Source organism: Pelodiscus sinensis, chromosome 14 (assembly GCF_052426305.1).
Source record: "Pelodiscus sinensis isolate ZL-2025 chromosome 14, ASM5242630v1, whole genome shotgun sequence".
Classification (NCBI taxonomy): Eukaryota; Metazoa; Chordata; order Testudines; family Trionychidae; genus Pelodiscus; species Pelodiscus sinensis.
The window spans coordinates 41,063,697-41,076,948 of record NC_143065.1 but is presented as its reverse complement, the minus strand read 5'-3'; the positions used below and the strand labels follow the sequence as shown (position 1 = coordinate 41,076,948).

Genomic DNA, 13,252 nt, shown 5'->3' with positions numbered 1-13,252 from the left:
ATGGGGATCATTGTAATCACCTGGGATGACCTACTGTAGAACAAAGGTCATGAAACTCCCCTTTCCCCCAAAAAATCCCTAGATCTTTCAGAAAAAAATCTAATCTTGATTTTAAAATTGAGTAATGGAGACTCCTCCACAATCCTAAGGAAATGGTTCCAGTGCTTGATTACACTCACCATTAAAAATGCTTGCCTTTTTCCAGTCTGTATTTGCCAGGTTTCAATTTAAAGCCATTGGATTGTGTTATACATTTTTCTCTGTTGGATTGAAGAGCTTATTTGTTTCCTATGTAGATACTGTCAGCCCTTAACCTTCTCATTTTGAAGCTAAATAGATTGAGGTCTGTGAGCAAGATTCCCTGTAAGCTACAGGGCAGCAGGGCTCCTCAGCTGCTTAATGAGTCCTGCCCAGCCAGGGGCTCAGGGCACCTCGTGCAGAGCTGCCTGGCTGCAGGAGGGGGCCCTTCTCCTTCAGCTACAGCTCCCTGCTGAGGACAGAGCAGCATGTCTCTCCCAGCTGATAGAAGTCCAGATGGCCCTGAATCAGTGCTTGTCTTCATTATCTATCATTCCTCTGATTTTTGTGCCCTCTGCAAACTTATCAGTAAAGACTTTTTGTTTTTGTCCAGGTCAGTGGTAAAAATGTTAAGTAGTGTAAGGCCCCCTACCCCCGCACTGACAACACACCTGCTTACTGGCAACTTTTTACAGTGACATATCAAGATCTATTAGCCAGTTTTTAATCTGTTTAATGTGTTCATGTTGATTTTAAATTATTTTAGCTTTTTAATCAGAATGGTGTATGATACCAAGTCAAAAGCCTGAGAGAAGTCTAAATATATAACCTCAACAATAATATCTTTATCAACCAAAACTATAATCTCATCCACAAATATAACGAGTTTGTTTGACAGGATCTAGTTTCCATAAACTTATGTTGATTTGCTTTAATTTCATTATCCTCCTTTAATAATCAAGTACCATACTAGCCACTCCATGATTTTGCTTCCATCTCCCCCATCCTCTAAGTTAGAGGGGAGGAATTGTTGTTAGAAGGGAGGCCATGGCTGCACTACACCTGAAGGAACCTATCTGCCATGTGGGGAAAGCCCACACAGCTGCACAAAGAAGCTAACTATCACATGGGGGTATCCAGTAACATGCAAGATTTCCCTGAATCTTTGGATAGCTGTGCATTTTAATGGCTGTCTGTTTTCTCTGTGCAGTTAAGCCAATGCACCCCTAGTTGGCATGATGTATAGTGAACTCCACAAGCTGATGCTGTAACCATTTTGAAAGATGAAGCAGTATTACATTCTAAGGTTTTTTTTCCTAAGTTGGACTTTTTAAATTTCTTGTCCTTTAACAAAAGTAAAGTAATTCATTTCTGTTTTTCAGAAAGCCCAGCAGGGCTGCTGTTCACATCTGCTTTTGAGGATACCAATGAAGCAGAAGTTATTCAAAGTAAAACCTTAAGGAAGAGACATAAAAGTGCTATGGAACCTGACCTGAAACAGATGTCCTGGGGAAGCAGGAATCGTAATCTGAGTGGTGATGCGTTGATGGGGCTTGTGATCAATAGAATTAACCAAAATGAGGACCCTGGAGATATTGTTGAAAAATTAGGCGCTGATGCAAAAATACTATCTAATGTATTCCAGAAGAGCATAAGGCCAAATAGTCTTGACATCAGGAAATCATCTTTAGGATCTAAGAGAGAGAGTCTGGAGAAGGAATCTAGTGATGAAGATGCACCTTTCTATGGCAGTTTTGCAGATAAAATAGAGTCTCCTGTTATCTTTGAATTAGAAGACTTAGATGCTGAACCTGACATAGCCAGAACAGTAAAGTTATCTACTAAAAAACCTAAGACGCTACAGCGTAATAGTAGCTTTCTGATAAAACCAGTTGAAAAAACAGATGTGGAAACTGGATTTGATCCCCTTTCGCTCCTGGTTGCTGAGACAGAGCAACGGAAAGAAGATGATGAAGACGATGATGACAAAAGCATTTCAACACCATCTGCAAGGCGCGATTTAGCTGAAGAAATAGTGATGTACATGAACAACATGAGCAGCCCCTTGACAAGCCGTGCACCAAGCATTGACTTGCAAAAAACATACGATGACAAAAATGTTAGTAAAAAGAGTCCAACGGTCACCCAGTCGTGCAGACGATCTAGTCTTCCTCCAAACTCTCCCAGGCCAGTGAATCTTACCAAATCTAAAAGTTATCACATGAAAAATGAAGAGAGGCCAAGGGACAGGCTTTGGTCCTCTCCGGCTTACACACCAAACAGTCCAGCAAGGGAACAATCACAGGACATGGCTGGTGCATTGACTCTAGTGTCTCCACCTTCATTCAACTTGGATACGCTATTAACACCTACATTTGATGTTCTGAAGAGCAGCGTGTTTTCTGCTGGGAAAGGGGTTGCAGAGAAAGCCAGCAAGTGGTATTCAAAGTTTACTACGTATGCTGCATCCTCAAAGGTAACTTTCACAATTACTTGGAGATTTTTCAGAAGATACATTTCTATGAAGAAAGGACATGAATTGGTAGAGGTTGAAACACTGAACATTGCGTTGGAAAAGTCCTAATTGGCTGACATACATCAAAGCAGAGTATATGCACAATATCCATTAGTTGGATTCACAGGCCATTTTCGTCACATTTCACTGTCCATAGGATTTTTTAAATTATGAATCTTGTTGTTTCAGCTATTTAAATCTGAAATGGCAGTGTTGTGATTGTAGGGATTCTGACCCAAATGGAGTTGTGGGGAGGGGTGTGCATCCCACAGTTACTGGAAGGGGGTTTATGGTATTGCTAGTCTTACTTCTGTGTGCTGCTGGTGACAGCGCTGCCTTCAGAGCTGGGCAGCTGGAGAGTGGTAGCTGCTGGCCAGGATCCCAGCTGTGAAGGCAGAGCTGCTGCCAAGAGCCGCACAGACCTAAGGAAAGTATGATACGGTGTTGCCACCCTTCTGTGCTGCTACTGGCAGGCTGCTACTCTCTGTCCAGGCAGCCCTGAAGGCAGTGCAGATGTAAGGGTGGCAATTCCGCAGTCCCTCTGCAACTCCGTTTTGTGTCAGGACCCTGAATTTGAGAAACACTTTTCTCCCCGTGAAATCTCTTTAGTATAGGGTAAAAATGCACAACAGACCAGATTTCTTGTGAGGAGACCAGATTTTCTGGTCCGTGGCACAATGTTCATGGCCATGAATTTGATAGGGCCCTGTCCATTAGTGATGAAATGAGATTTAGTGTGCTGGATCATACTATTATTCAATTAAATGCAATGATTGACATTTTCAAAGCAATTGAAGGTCCTAGACATTCTGACAGTCAACCGCAACTACAGATTCAGTGTGTATTCAAGTAATTATAGTATTAGCAGTACTAGCCTCTCATTTTGTGCACCAGAGGTGTCTGGGGATGTAATAAAATTAGCATGCTGTGCCTGGGAAAGAGAGCAGATTTGAGAACTCTTGTCAATTAAGAAGCAATATTCATGGGTTTGGAAGGGCATCTGATTCATTCAGCTGCCAGAAGGATGGTGTCTTTAAGGGGTTTGCTTTGCATATTAGGGGGAATTTAATGTGAAGTAAAATAGGGGATTCTTGAGCATTTTCACTTAGGCTTAGCTGGCTCAAGCACAGAAAAATTCTTAGTAGTTATTGCTCAGAACAGATATTTTTTTCCTCTGTAGTGTAATCTTTTACCTCTACAGAGGAGGCTGTGAAGGCTAGGACTGTAACAGAGTTTAAAGAGAAGCTAGATAATTTCATGGAGGTTAGGTCCATAAAATGCTATTAGCCAGGGGATAAAATTGGTGTCCCTGGCCTCTGTTTGTCAGAGGCTGGAAAAAGATGGCAGAAGACAAATCACTTGATCATTGTCTTTGGTCCACTCTCTTTGGGGCACCTGGTACTGGCCACTGTCGGCAGACAGGCTACTGGGCTAGATGGACCTTTGGTCTGACCCAGTACGGCCGTTCTTATGTTCTTATCTTTTAATAATGTTACTTGGGAACAAGATGTGTGTGTTTTCCCCATCAGACTAGAATACATACAACTTTTATTTAATATGTGTCTTTATGGTACAGGATAAGAGTCACTCATGGAAAAGATTCTTTGATCTTTATTTTAGAGAAGAAAATGAAGGTATGTCCATCATAAGCAAGACCTCAGATAATTCAAATTAACTTTGAAATGTACATCTCATGTACAGTATTACAGTCACTAAACCCTTTACTTTTTATATAAAATATCTTAAATATCTTTGCACCTGGGAAAATACTTTTTCAAATAGTTTGAATGATGCAGTATTTTTATATAGCGAATATCTTTTATATTTGTCAGTTTAAAAGCCACTTCTGTCTGTCTTAAAATGAACAGCAACAATCCAAAGAAAAATAGATCCAGTGTTACTTGAAAAATGAAAGTCATCTTATGTTCATTAATTAGGTGACTTGAAGTTGTATCTTCATGAGAACTGTTCTGTTGGAATTCCCACTCACGTTGTCACTGGCTGAACTTGTATCAGTAATAGAAACAGTGGAAATGCTCCCAACAAATGCTGGGGATCTGACCGAAGGATTTTTTTAAAAAAAGCCCATAGAGATCTACTAAATCCTGCATAAAAACTAACTTATCTTTTATATATAGATAGGTTGTCAGTACAATTCTTGAGCTGAACTATTTATCAGGGAGAAATACTTGGGCATCCAGCTTCTTAAAAGTATGTTTTATTTTAGTATATCTTTCAGACATGTTTTCTTTACCTTTCCGAGCATAGAAAATAACAATATCACTGTTTCTTTGTAGGATCAAAATTCAGACCGAGCAAGTGTTTCATCTCTTGGAGTCCTGGATTCAGAATCTACCTCTCTAAATGATGAAGATATCTGCAATGACTTTGAAGATACTTCTTCTCCTCAAGAGAACAATGACACCTCAATAAATAAGGGAATTGGTCTAAGCAGGACAAGCCTAGAAAGTTCATCTTCTCATGATGGCTCATCCAAGCAATTTTATCCCTGTGGTAAGAGGCTTTTTATATATTTTAATTAACTTTGTAATCCCTTGCTCAAAACTGTAGAGGTAAAAGCTGTGGTTTCTCTTCATAAATTTTGCTCATAATTTGGGATCACGTTTGATACATTAGCTCTTTTTGTGAGGGGAAGTAACTTTATTCAAACTACTACTCACTGCATATATTTCCCCAACCAGGTGTGTTCTTATTGCAGCTCATTGAGAAAGAGATGTTGTGTGTTTACACAGCAGCTAGTACATTGGGGTTCTGATCCATCAGTGGGGAGTACAATTAGTAATAATAATAAAAATATATTAATGAACTTCATTGATTCCTGGAGTTGATCTTCTATACCTCCAGCATCTTCAATGACTAAGAAAGACAACTGCAGCTTATATAATCCTCTCATAGTTGAAAGGTGAAAAGGTCTTCAAGTTTTATTATTTGGTAGCTCATTTTATTCTTCTTGGGTTTGCTGTTTACTATTACTATTAAGAAACAAAAATCCTTATAAAAAGTAACATTGTGGTGCACGTGAGCAAATAGCTCAAAGAACATTTCAATAGCTGTGTGTGCACGTTGTATGAATGATGGTCGAAAGGTTTTCCCTTTAGCAGTACCCATCAGGTTGGCTGTGGAGACTCCTGGGGTGGTGCCTTCATGTCATGGTATATAGGTCACTGCTGCCACACTGTTCTGTTCACTCCATCTGGGGCATCTGGCATTGACCTCTCTTGGAAGACAGGATACTGGATTAGATGGATCTTTGGTCTGACCCAGTATAGATGTTCCTATGACTAGGCATGCTGTTATTTCAGTTTGTGTCCATATCAGTAGGGTGTATTCTACAGAATCACCAGTGTGGTTTATCAAAGGAGTGTATTCAGTAGTGCAAGCATACTCTTCTCATAACCATGAGGAGCTGGAGAAGGAGTTGGACCTCCCCTCACATCTGACACCCTGGAGGCTGCCAGGGTCTTATTGTCATCATAGCGCACTCCCCAGCACAGCATGCGAGGGCATAGATGTTGACTCAGGCATGAGCACCAACCTCTGCACCACCATCTCTGCCAACACTGTCCCGGTGATTTTCGTGGCATCTCAGAAGTACTGGTATTCCAGCACTGAGGCAAGCCTGTGATGATGTGGCACTGATCCCCTTTGCCATGTGACCAGCTGCCAGCATTGTTGGCCTCAGCTCCACCATGGTTGGACTCTGACTACTCATCATACTTGGGCAAGGCGTTGTTGGCCTTCAAATGCGTTAGTACCAATCTTGATCCCACCTTCGCTTTTGTCATCTTAGCTCGTGAGACGTGCTGTCATCAATGCCATCCTGGCCACAGCAGTGGCAGGTGCCTGTCCAGTGGCCTTTTTGGATGCCTTGGGCCTAACACCAGGCTCAGGGGCAGATCTGTAGGCCCACATCTATGGCATCCATGCATCACTCTCTGCCATGTCTGAGGGAGGAGGGAGACTCACCCGCTCAAAGGGAACCAAACTTGGCACCTAGGCTCCATCTTGCAGAGCCACTACCCAGTGTTATGCCGGCACCATAGGCTGTCATGGCAGCAGCGCTCATGCCTGTGCCAACCTCCAGGGAGCTGGAAGTACAAGTGAGACCCATTCCCAAGGTATGTCTACACTACCAGGTGATTTTGAAATAATAACTCCCGAAATAACTATTTTGAAATAAGCTTATTCCTCTTCACAAGCAGGAGTTCTTATTTCAAAGTAACAGGGTTGGTAGAGTGGATGCTCACTTGTTATTTCAAAATAATTCCCCAGTGTAGACATGCCCCCAAGGGCCTTTTGTCTTTGCCACCTGACGAGGTGGTAGCTAGTACATCCCCCTTGATGTTCCTGGCAGTGGACAGTAAGTGTGACCAGGACACCAGTCCTGCCTCTCCCTGCGTTATTGCTGTGCCCCCACCCTGCCCTTGCTCCACCTCTCCCCAGCAGTCCCTGGAGTGGTCCTGCTGGGGAGTGGCATTGTGTGGGCTGAAGTCGTCTGGCTTGCACCTTCCATCGCTACTGCCGGTGAGGGGAGGGAGGGAGGGTTGCACTGCGCAGCACAGATTCCTGCTGTCAGCTCCTGGCCATACCACCTCGAGGGTGCATGTGGCCCTGCAAGCACTCCCCCCCACATTTCTCACCAGTGTCTGGTGGCCTATGACACAGAATTTGCATCTTCAGGCTGAAGAGGTCATAGAAAATGCGGATCCCATAGGGGACATACTTGCCCAAGAGGATCTCCCTAGAGTGGTTTTATTCTTGATAAAGACTACTCAGAATACCACAAAGGTGTTCTGGCAAACCCTGGCCTCCATACTGCCCATGCCCAAGAAGCTTGAGAGGTGGTACTTTGTGCCACAGAAGGGATACAAGCACTTTTTCACACACACCCAGACCAGTACCCTAGTGGTTGATGCTGCTAACCACAAAGAGCAGCAGGGTCAGCCAGAGCCTGTGCCCAAATCAAGGAGCTAGACCTGATTGTCCACAAGGTCTGCTTGACAGGGACCTGCAGCTTCGAGCAGGTAATCAGCAGACAGTGTGGATCTGTGAATACTTGGAGTTCCCTTGCCAGATTTCAGGAGTGTCTCCATGCTGACTCCTGCCAGGAGTTCATGGCATGAATTGAAGAGGGCAAGGTAATCTCTGGGACCTTCCTTCAGGTGGCCCCAGACTCTGCAGCCTGCACTATGGCAGTTACTATCACCATGAGATGCTCTCATGGTTACAGGTCTTGGGCATAACCTCAGAGGTCCAGAGTACTCTTCAGGTCCTGCCCTTCAACTGTTCAGGCTGTTTGCAGAGAATGTGAACTCCTGTTTGTACTGCTTGAAGGACTCTAGGACAACCCTGAAATCCCTGTGGATCCACACCCCTGCACCCCCAAGGAAGCCTTTCAAGTCCCAGCCCGGTTCTATTCCAGGCTGCCCAGAAATGGCTTCAGATAGAGGTGCAGAAATAGCAGGAGGCATCAGTCTCACTTCTCCTCCAGCAAGGGCCAGGGTCCTCTAAACAACCCCCAGGGCTAAAGCCCAAGTTTTTGTAGGTGTGCCTGAGGACGGAGCACCAAAACCCGAACTAGATCCCTTCCCTTTTGTGAACTAGTTATCCCACTTCTACCGTGCTTGTACCCAGAATACCTCAGACCGCTAGGTCTTGAGCATCAACCTTCCCTGTGCCTCTTCAGGGACCCTTCTCTTGAGCAATACTGTTTACACAAGGGGCAATTTCTTCTCGCTGTAAGGGAGATAGAGGAGGTACCTCAGGAATTATGGGGAAGACGGTTCTGCTCCTGATATTTTCTTATCCCGAAGACCAAGGGCAAGGCCGGGCTCAGGCCCATTCTGGACCTGTGAAACCTCAGTGCCTTTATAAAAAGGCACAAGTTTAGAATGGTCTCCTTAGCCACCATCATCCCTTCATTGGCTCCGGGGAACAGGTATGCTGCCCTCTACCTGAAGGATGCATACTTCCATATATCACAACACACAGGAGATTTCTCAGATTTGTGGTTGCTGGCCACCATTGCCAGTTCACTGTGCTCCCATTTGGCCTCTTGATGGCCCTCTTCCCCCCCACCCTAGGTATTCATGAAATTCGTGGCAATCATTGTAGTCTTCCTCCAGAAGCCAACCTGACAGGTACTGCTAAGGGAAAATGTTCTGATGATTGTGCATGAACACGTATTAGAATTCACATCTTGTTCTCTGCTTCTTTTATCCATGCAGAGACCAAGACAGGCATTTTAATGAATTGTGTCTAATCTTTGGGGGAGATTAAATGGTTGGTTTTTATTTATCATGACATTATGCAGAAATCTGTAGGTTAAAGTACCCAATTTTAACCACAACCAGACTGAGAGAAAGCATGGTTTAGTAAGGAAAATAGGCTCTGGCAGTCAGGAGACCTGGGTTCTCTTTGGGACTATGCCACTGACTCATGGACCAAGTCATTTCATGTCACCTTTTTGTCCCCGCAAAAACCAAACTGTATTTATTTAACCTCTTCTGGTGAGAAATATCTGTGTCTTTGGAGAGTAGACAGTAGGGGGCTTCAAATATATTTCATGGAATTCTGCTGTTGGCTTCCCAGGAATGGACCTAGGAGACAGAAGTTCATTGCTGTTTCTGGAGTGCAGGTGTGAGAGTATGGGGCAATCGGGGAACTGACGCATGGAAGGGAAATGGATTTATAGCAGGAATTAATTTATCACTTTAAGAAGTCAAGAGTTAGGCACCATTACTGTTCCTTTGGAGTAAGGTGTGTGCCTGGATGACAGGCATACCAAGGCTGTGGGAGGTGAAGGCTTCACAGCATACTCTTAGGGGGTTGGGTTCTATTGGGGGGTGATCATACTTTTCCTTTTTAGTAAAAATTGTAAGAAACCGCATTTCAACCAAAACAATGTAATCCTCTTCCCATTCTACCATTTGACTGTATGTGCAGACATGCACATGTACGTTGCTATTAGTAATTGTCAAGTTATTGCTGACTGAATTATCAGGGTGGGGTTTTTTGTTTAATACCTTAGAGAGATTTTAGCCCCCTGTACTTCATTTCCCCATCTGTAATGGTAGTTCTGTCTAGTTGCTTCTGTAGAAAAATCTTTCATCCCTCCTTAGCTTTGATTTATACAGGAACCACATGAATTGCTTCACCAGAACCTGTTCCTAGCTACTAGCTTGTTTCTTTCATAGTATCTACATATGTTGGATTTCCATGCTTGGCAACTCAGTTATCCCCTGCTGTTGGCCTCAGGCAGGCAGCAGCCACTGGCCCTGTCTTAGCAACTCATTCTGTTCAACAGCATCTCCAGTCCTTCTGTAGCTCCCTAAGCATATTTTAATATGTAAAGACCAATGTTGATTCTGTTTTAATTTGTATTCTGTAATAACAAGTATTTTCTTTTATTTGCTTATCATCAATTTATAGGTTCTCTTTCAAAGTTCCCCTTGCCTGACAAGTCAGAGTTGATCTCTTCTTGCAGCACAAGCAGCACCAGTGTGTTTCAGAACTATGCAATGGAGGTATAGTATGATGTATTTTGCTATAGTATCTTAATTTGGATAGCAATGTTTGGTATGTATTTCTTAGATACATTATTTTGTCTTTACTTGAAATATATTCCAAATAAAGACAAAATGCCACTTTAAACTCCGTTAACGCCTAGTTAAAGACTCAGTATAGAAGAAATTGGTAATTGCTTTCAATTACAAAGCTTGAACTCCTCTTTAAAAGTGTCTTGATTACTCTCACGGTCCCTTCGTTTAGAATAAAGGATGGGAATTTTCAAAGGAGCCTAAGGAAATTAGTTGCCATAGGATTTGAGCATCCAAAAGCAACAGTAACACATCTTAAACAACTCTTGTCAGTCTAAAAATTATTCTTTCTTTTCATGGTAACTGTGTAATTTTAGGGGTTTTTTTGTTTGTTTGTTTGTTTGTTTTCCTTGAGTCTTTGTCTACACCAACCCTGCTGTGAGTATGTATGTCCCCTGCACGTGATCCTGGAACCCTTCAGCCAGAAGTGCTGGTTGGGGCCACACATGCATCCTATACACCCTCACCCCTCCTACAGGGAAGAGATGAAGGTGAACATTCAGTTTCTTCTCTCTACCCATGGCAGTTAGTTGCCACCTGCTGACCAGATTGTCTAAGATTTCCTATTCATTCTCACTTCCTCCCTCTTGAGTTAGGGCATGTTTTACAGCAGTGGTCTCCAACCTTTTTACACCCAAGATCGCTTTTTAAATCTCCCAACAGGCGAAGATCTACCACCCTGCCCCTTCCTTGAAGCCCTGCCCCTTTCTTGCCCACCCTCTCTATTCTCCTCCTGTCCATCATTTGCTATCCCCAGCCCTTACTTACACACTCTGATAAACAGTTTATTTTTAAATTATGCGATGTATAAAATTAAAATCACGTGTTTATAGTTATGAAATAAATGGACTGTTTTTATTCATGCTATTTAAATCTAAAATGAAGCATTTATAATTATACATTTTTGTGGGGACGGAGTTCTACGGCTGGGGGCAGGAGAGAGGGAACAGGGTGCTGGGAGGGCAGGGGACAGGGTTCTGCAGCAGGGGACAGAGTGCCAGTGGGGACAGGTTTCTGCAACTGGGGACAGGGTGCCAGTGGGGACAGGAATAGGGACAGAGTTCTGTAGCTGGGAACAGAGGAGTGGGAACAGAATTCTGTGGCTGGGGACAGGGGAGTGAGGACAGAGTTCGGGAAGTGGGGAACAGAATTCTGTGGCTGGGGACAGGGGAGTGGGGATAGCGTTCGGGGAGTAGGGACAGAATTCTGTGGCTGGGGACAGGGGAGTGGGGATAGCGTTCGGGGAGTAGAGACAGAGTTCTGTGGCTGGGGATTGGGACCTGGGGAGTGGGGTGCCAGTGGAGGCAGGGAGTCCCCTGTATCTGCCTCCTCCCAGGATTCCCCCACCCCCAGAGGGAAACCAGCGCGTGCCTGCTCCGGTGCCAGTTCCCCCCCCCCCCCCTCCGGCGCAAGGAAACCCCACGCGTGCCTTCCCCAGGGCTGACTCACCCCTCCTGTGCGGTGCAGGGAGCCAATGCTCCCTCCCTCAGTACACCTGGCAGAGCAGCTAGCGCTACTTCCAGAATCACCGGAAGTGGCGCTAAGCTGTGGGACTTCTGTCCATCCCCGGAAAGCCGACACTACCTCCATTTTCACTAGAGGTAAGTAGTGGGGCTTCTCGGGGGTGGGAGGGAAATGGGGGCGGGGCGGACAGGATGCCTCGCAATCGACTGGTCGAGGCCTCGCGATCGACCTGTTGGTGACCACGGTTTTACAGGGACTCCGTTGACATCTGTAGTTTGCGATAGGAGAGACCCTATTTCTGAGATCTGGGATGATTATTTGGGATTTAATTCATATATTTACCAAACACCAACATCATTGTGGCAGCTTCCAGATCTGTTTAGCAGAGCTGTCCTAAACTTGTTACTAGATAGGACTCCTGTCATCCACCTGTCTGAGAGAGAACTACTAATCATTCACTTACCATGCAATCTTTGTGGACAAATACTCAAAGATGAGTGTTATTTTCCTATTGTAGCTGGAGTTCTTGGTAAGGCTTTAGTCTAGGTAGATCTCAGAACCCACCTATCTTCTTTCTCAACTGATATAAAGCCCTCACTTGGATTTCTGAATTAGTAAAGGGACTGAGTGGTAATTAAGGCTGCTGCACCATTTATACTTTGGAAGTAAGGATGTGCAGCTCCCACAGACACCTCTGGCTGTCCTAGGTTTGCTCAGATGGGGTGCACACACTGATAGTGGGATCCAGGTGGCCAATGGTCACTTACGATAACTGGAGTTATTTGAACAAGTAACTTCTCTTTATTGATGCTGAAAGAATACTTAAGGTGTAATTTATTTGAATTCTACTGCCATTTATACACTTTCTGCATTTCACTGAATTGACAATGAAAATAGATGTTACTTTTCTCTAGTAAGTTTTGTTTTAGTTCTCATGTACTAGCCATTATTGCAGGAGAATGTTTAAATTCAAGCAGTTATTTATTTTGTTACTTAAATTAGAATAATTTGCCTTTGTTTTGTTTTGCTCAACAAATCCTACCTTTTAAGCCTAAACAACTTATAAGTCACTTTAGCAAACTGGTAACAAAGCTTGCATTATTATTCTAGACATCAGTATTTGCAAGGTTTGAGCTATTCTGGTAGGCCAGTAAGAAGGGAAGCCAACAAATTCAGCTAAAATGTATTTGTGTACTGCATGATCAAGTTAATTCAGTCCCTATTTTGTTTATATCCACCCCAGTCTGTTTATATTACTATAGACCTGAGTCTTCACAAACTCATTCTTGCAAGTAATTAATTCCTCCGAGATGCATCATCATTCATTCCATCATTCACTTCTGTTTTCACCCTATGACACTGATGTGTTCATTGAAGCATCAACTGAAAACTAATGTACTTGAATTGAAACTTCATACTAATGTATTGAAATACATAAATTCAGGCCAAATTTTTCATTCTTGGGTGTTTAAAGTTAGGTAATTTGTGTTATTTTAGGTGCTTAAATATAAATTCCTGTACTAAGCCTTTAAGGCACCTAAGCATGAACATTTTGGTCTTAGTCTGTTCTTTTCCATGAGGTGTGGTGGTGGTGGTGTTGTTGTTGTTACATAAGAGCAAAGCAGTTGAAGCCCCT

General features: G+C 43.5%; 1 protein-coding gene across 1 annotated transcript in view; it reads left to right on the top strand.

The window, feature by feature from the left end:
- DENND4A (DENN domain containing 4A) overlaps positions 1–13,252 on the top strand; it is a 114,035-nt gene that overhangs the window by 86,345 nt on the left and 14,438 nt on the right. Inside the window, exons 21-23 of the mRNA XM_014576592.4 lie at positions 1,401–2,494; positions 4,831–5,047; positions 9,986–10,080. Of these exons, the coding sequence (XP_014432078.3) occupies positions 1,401–2,494; positions 4,831–5,047; positions 9,986–10,080 (1,406 nt within the window). The remainder of the gene's footprint in view (positions 1–1,400; positions 2,495–4,830; positions 5,048–9,985; positions 10,081–13,252) is intronic.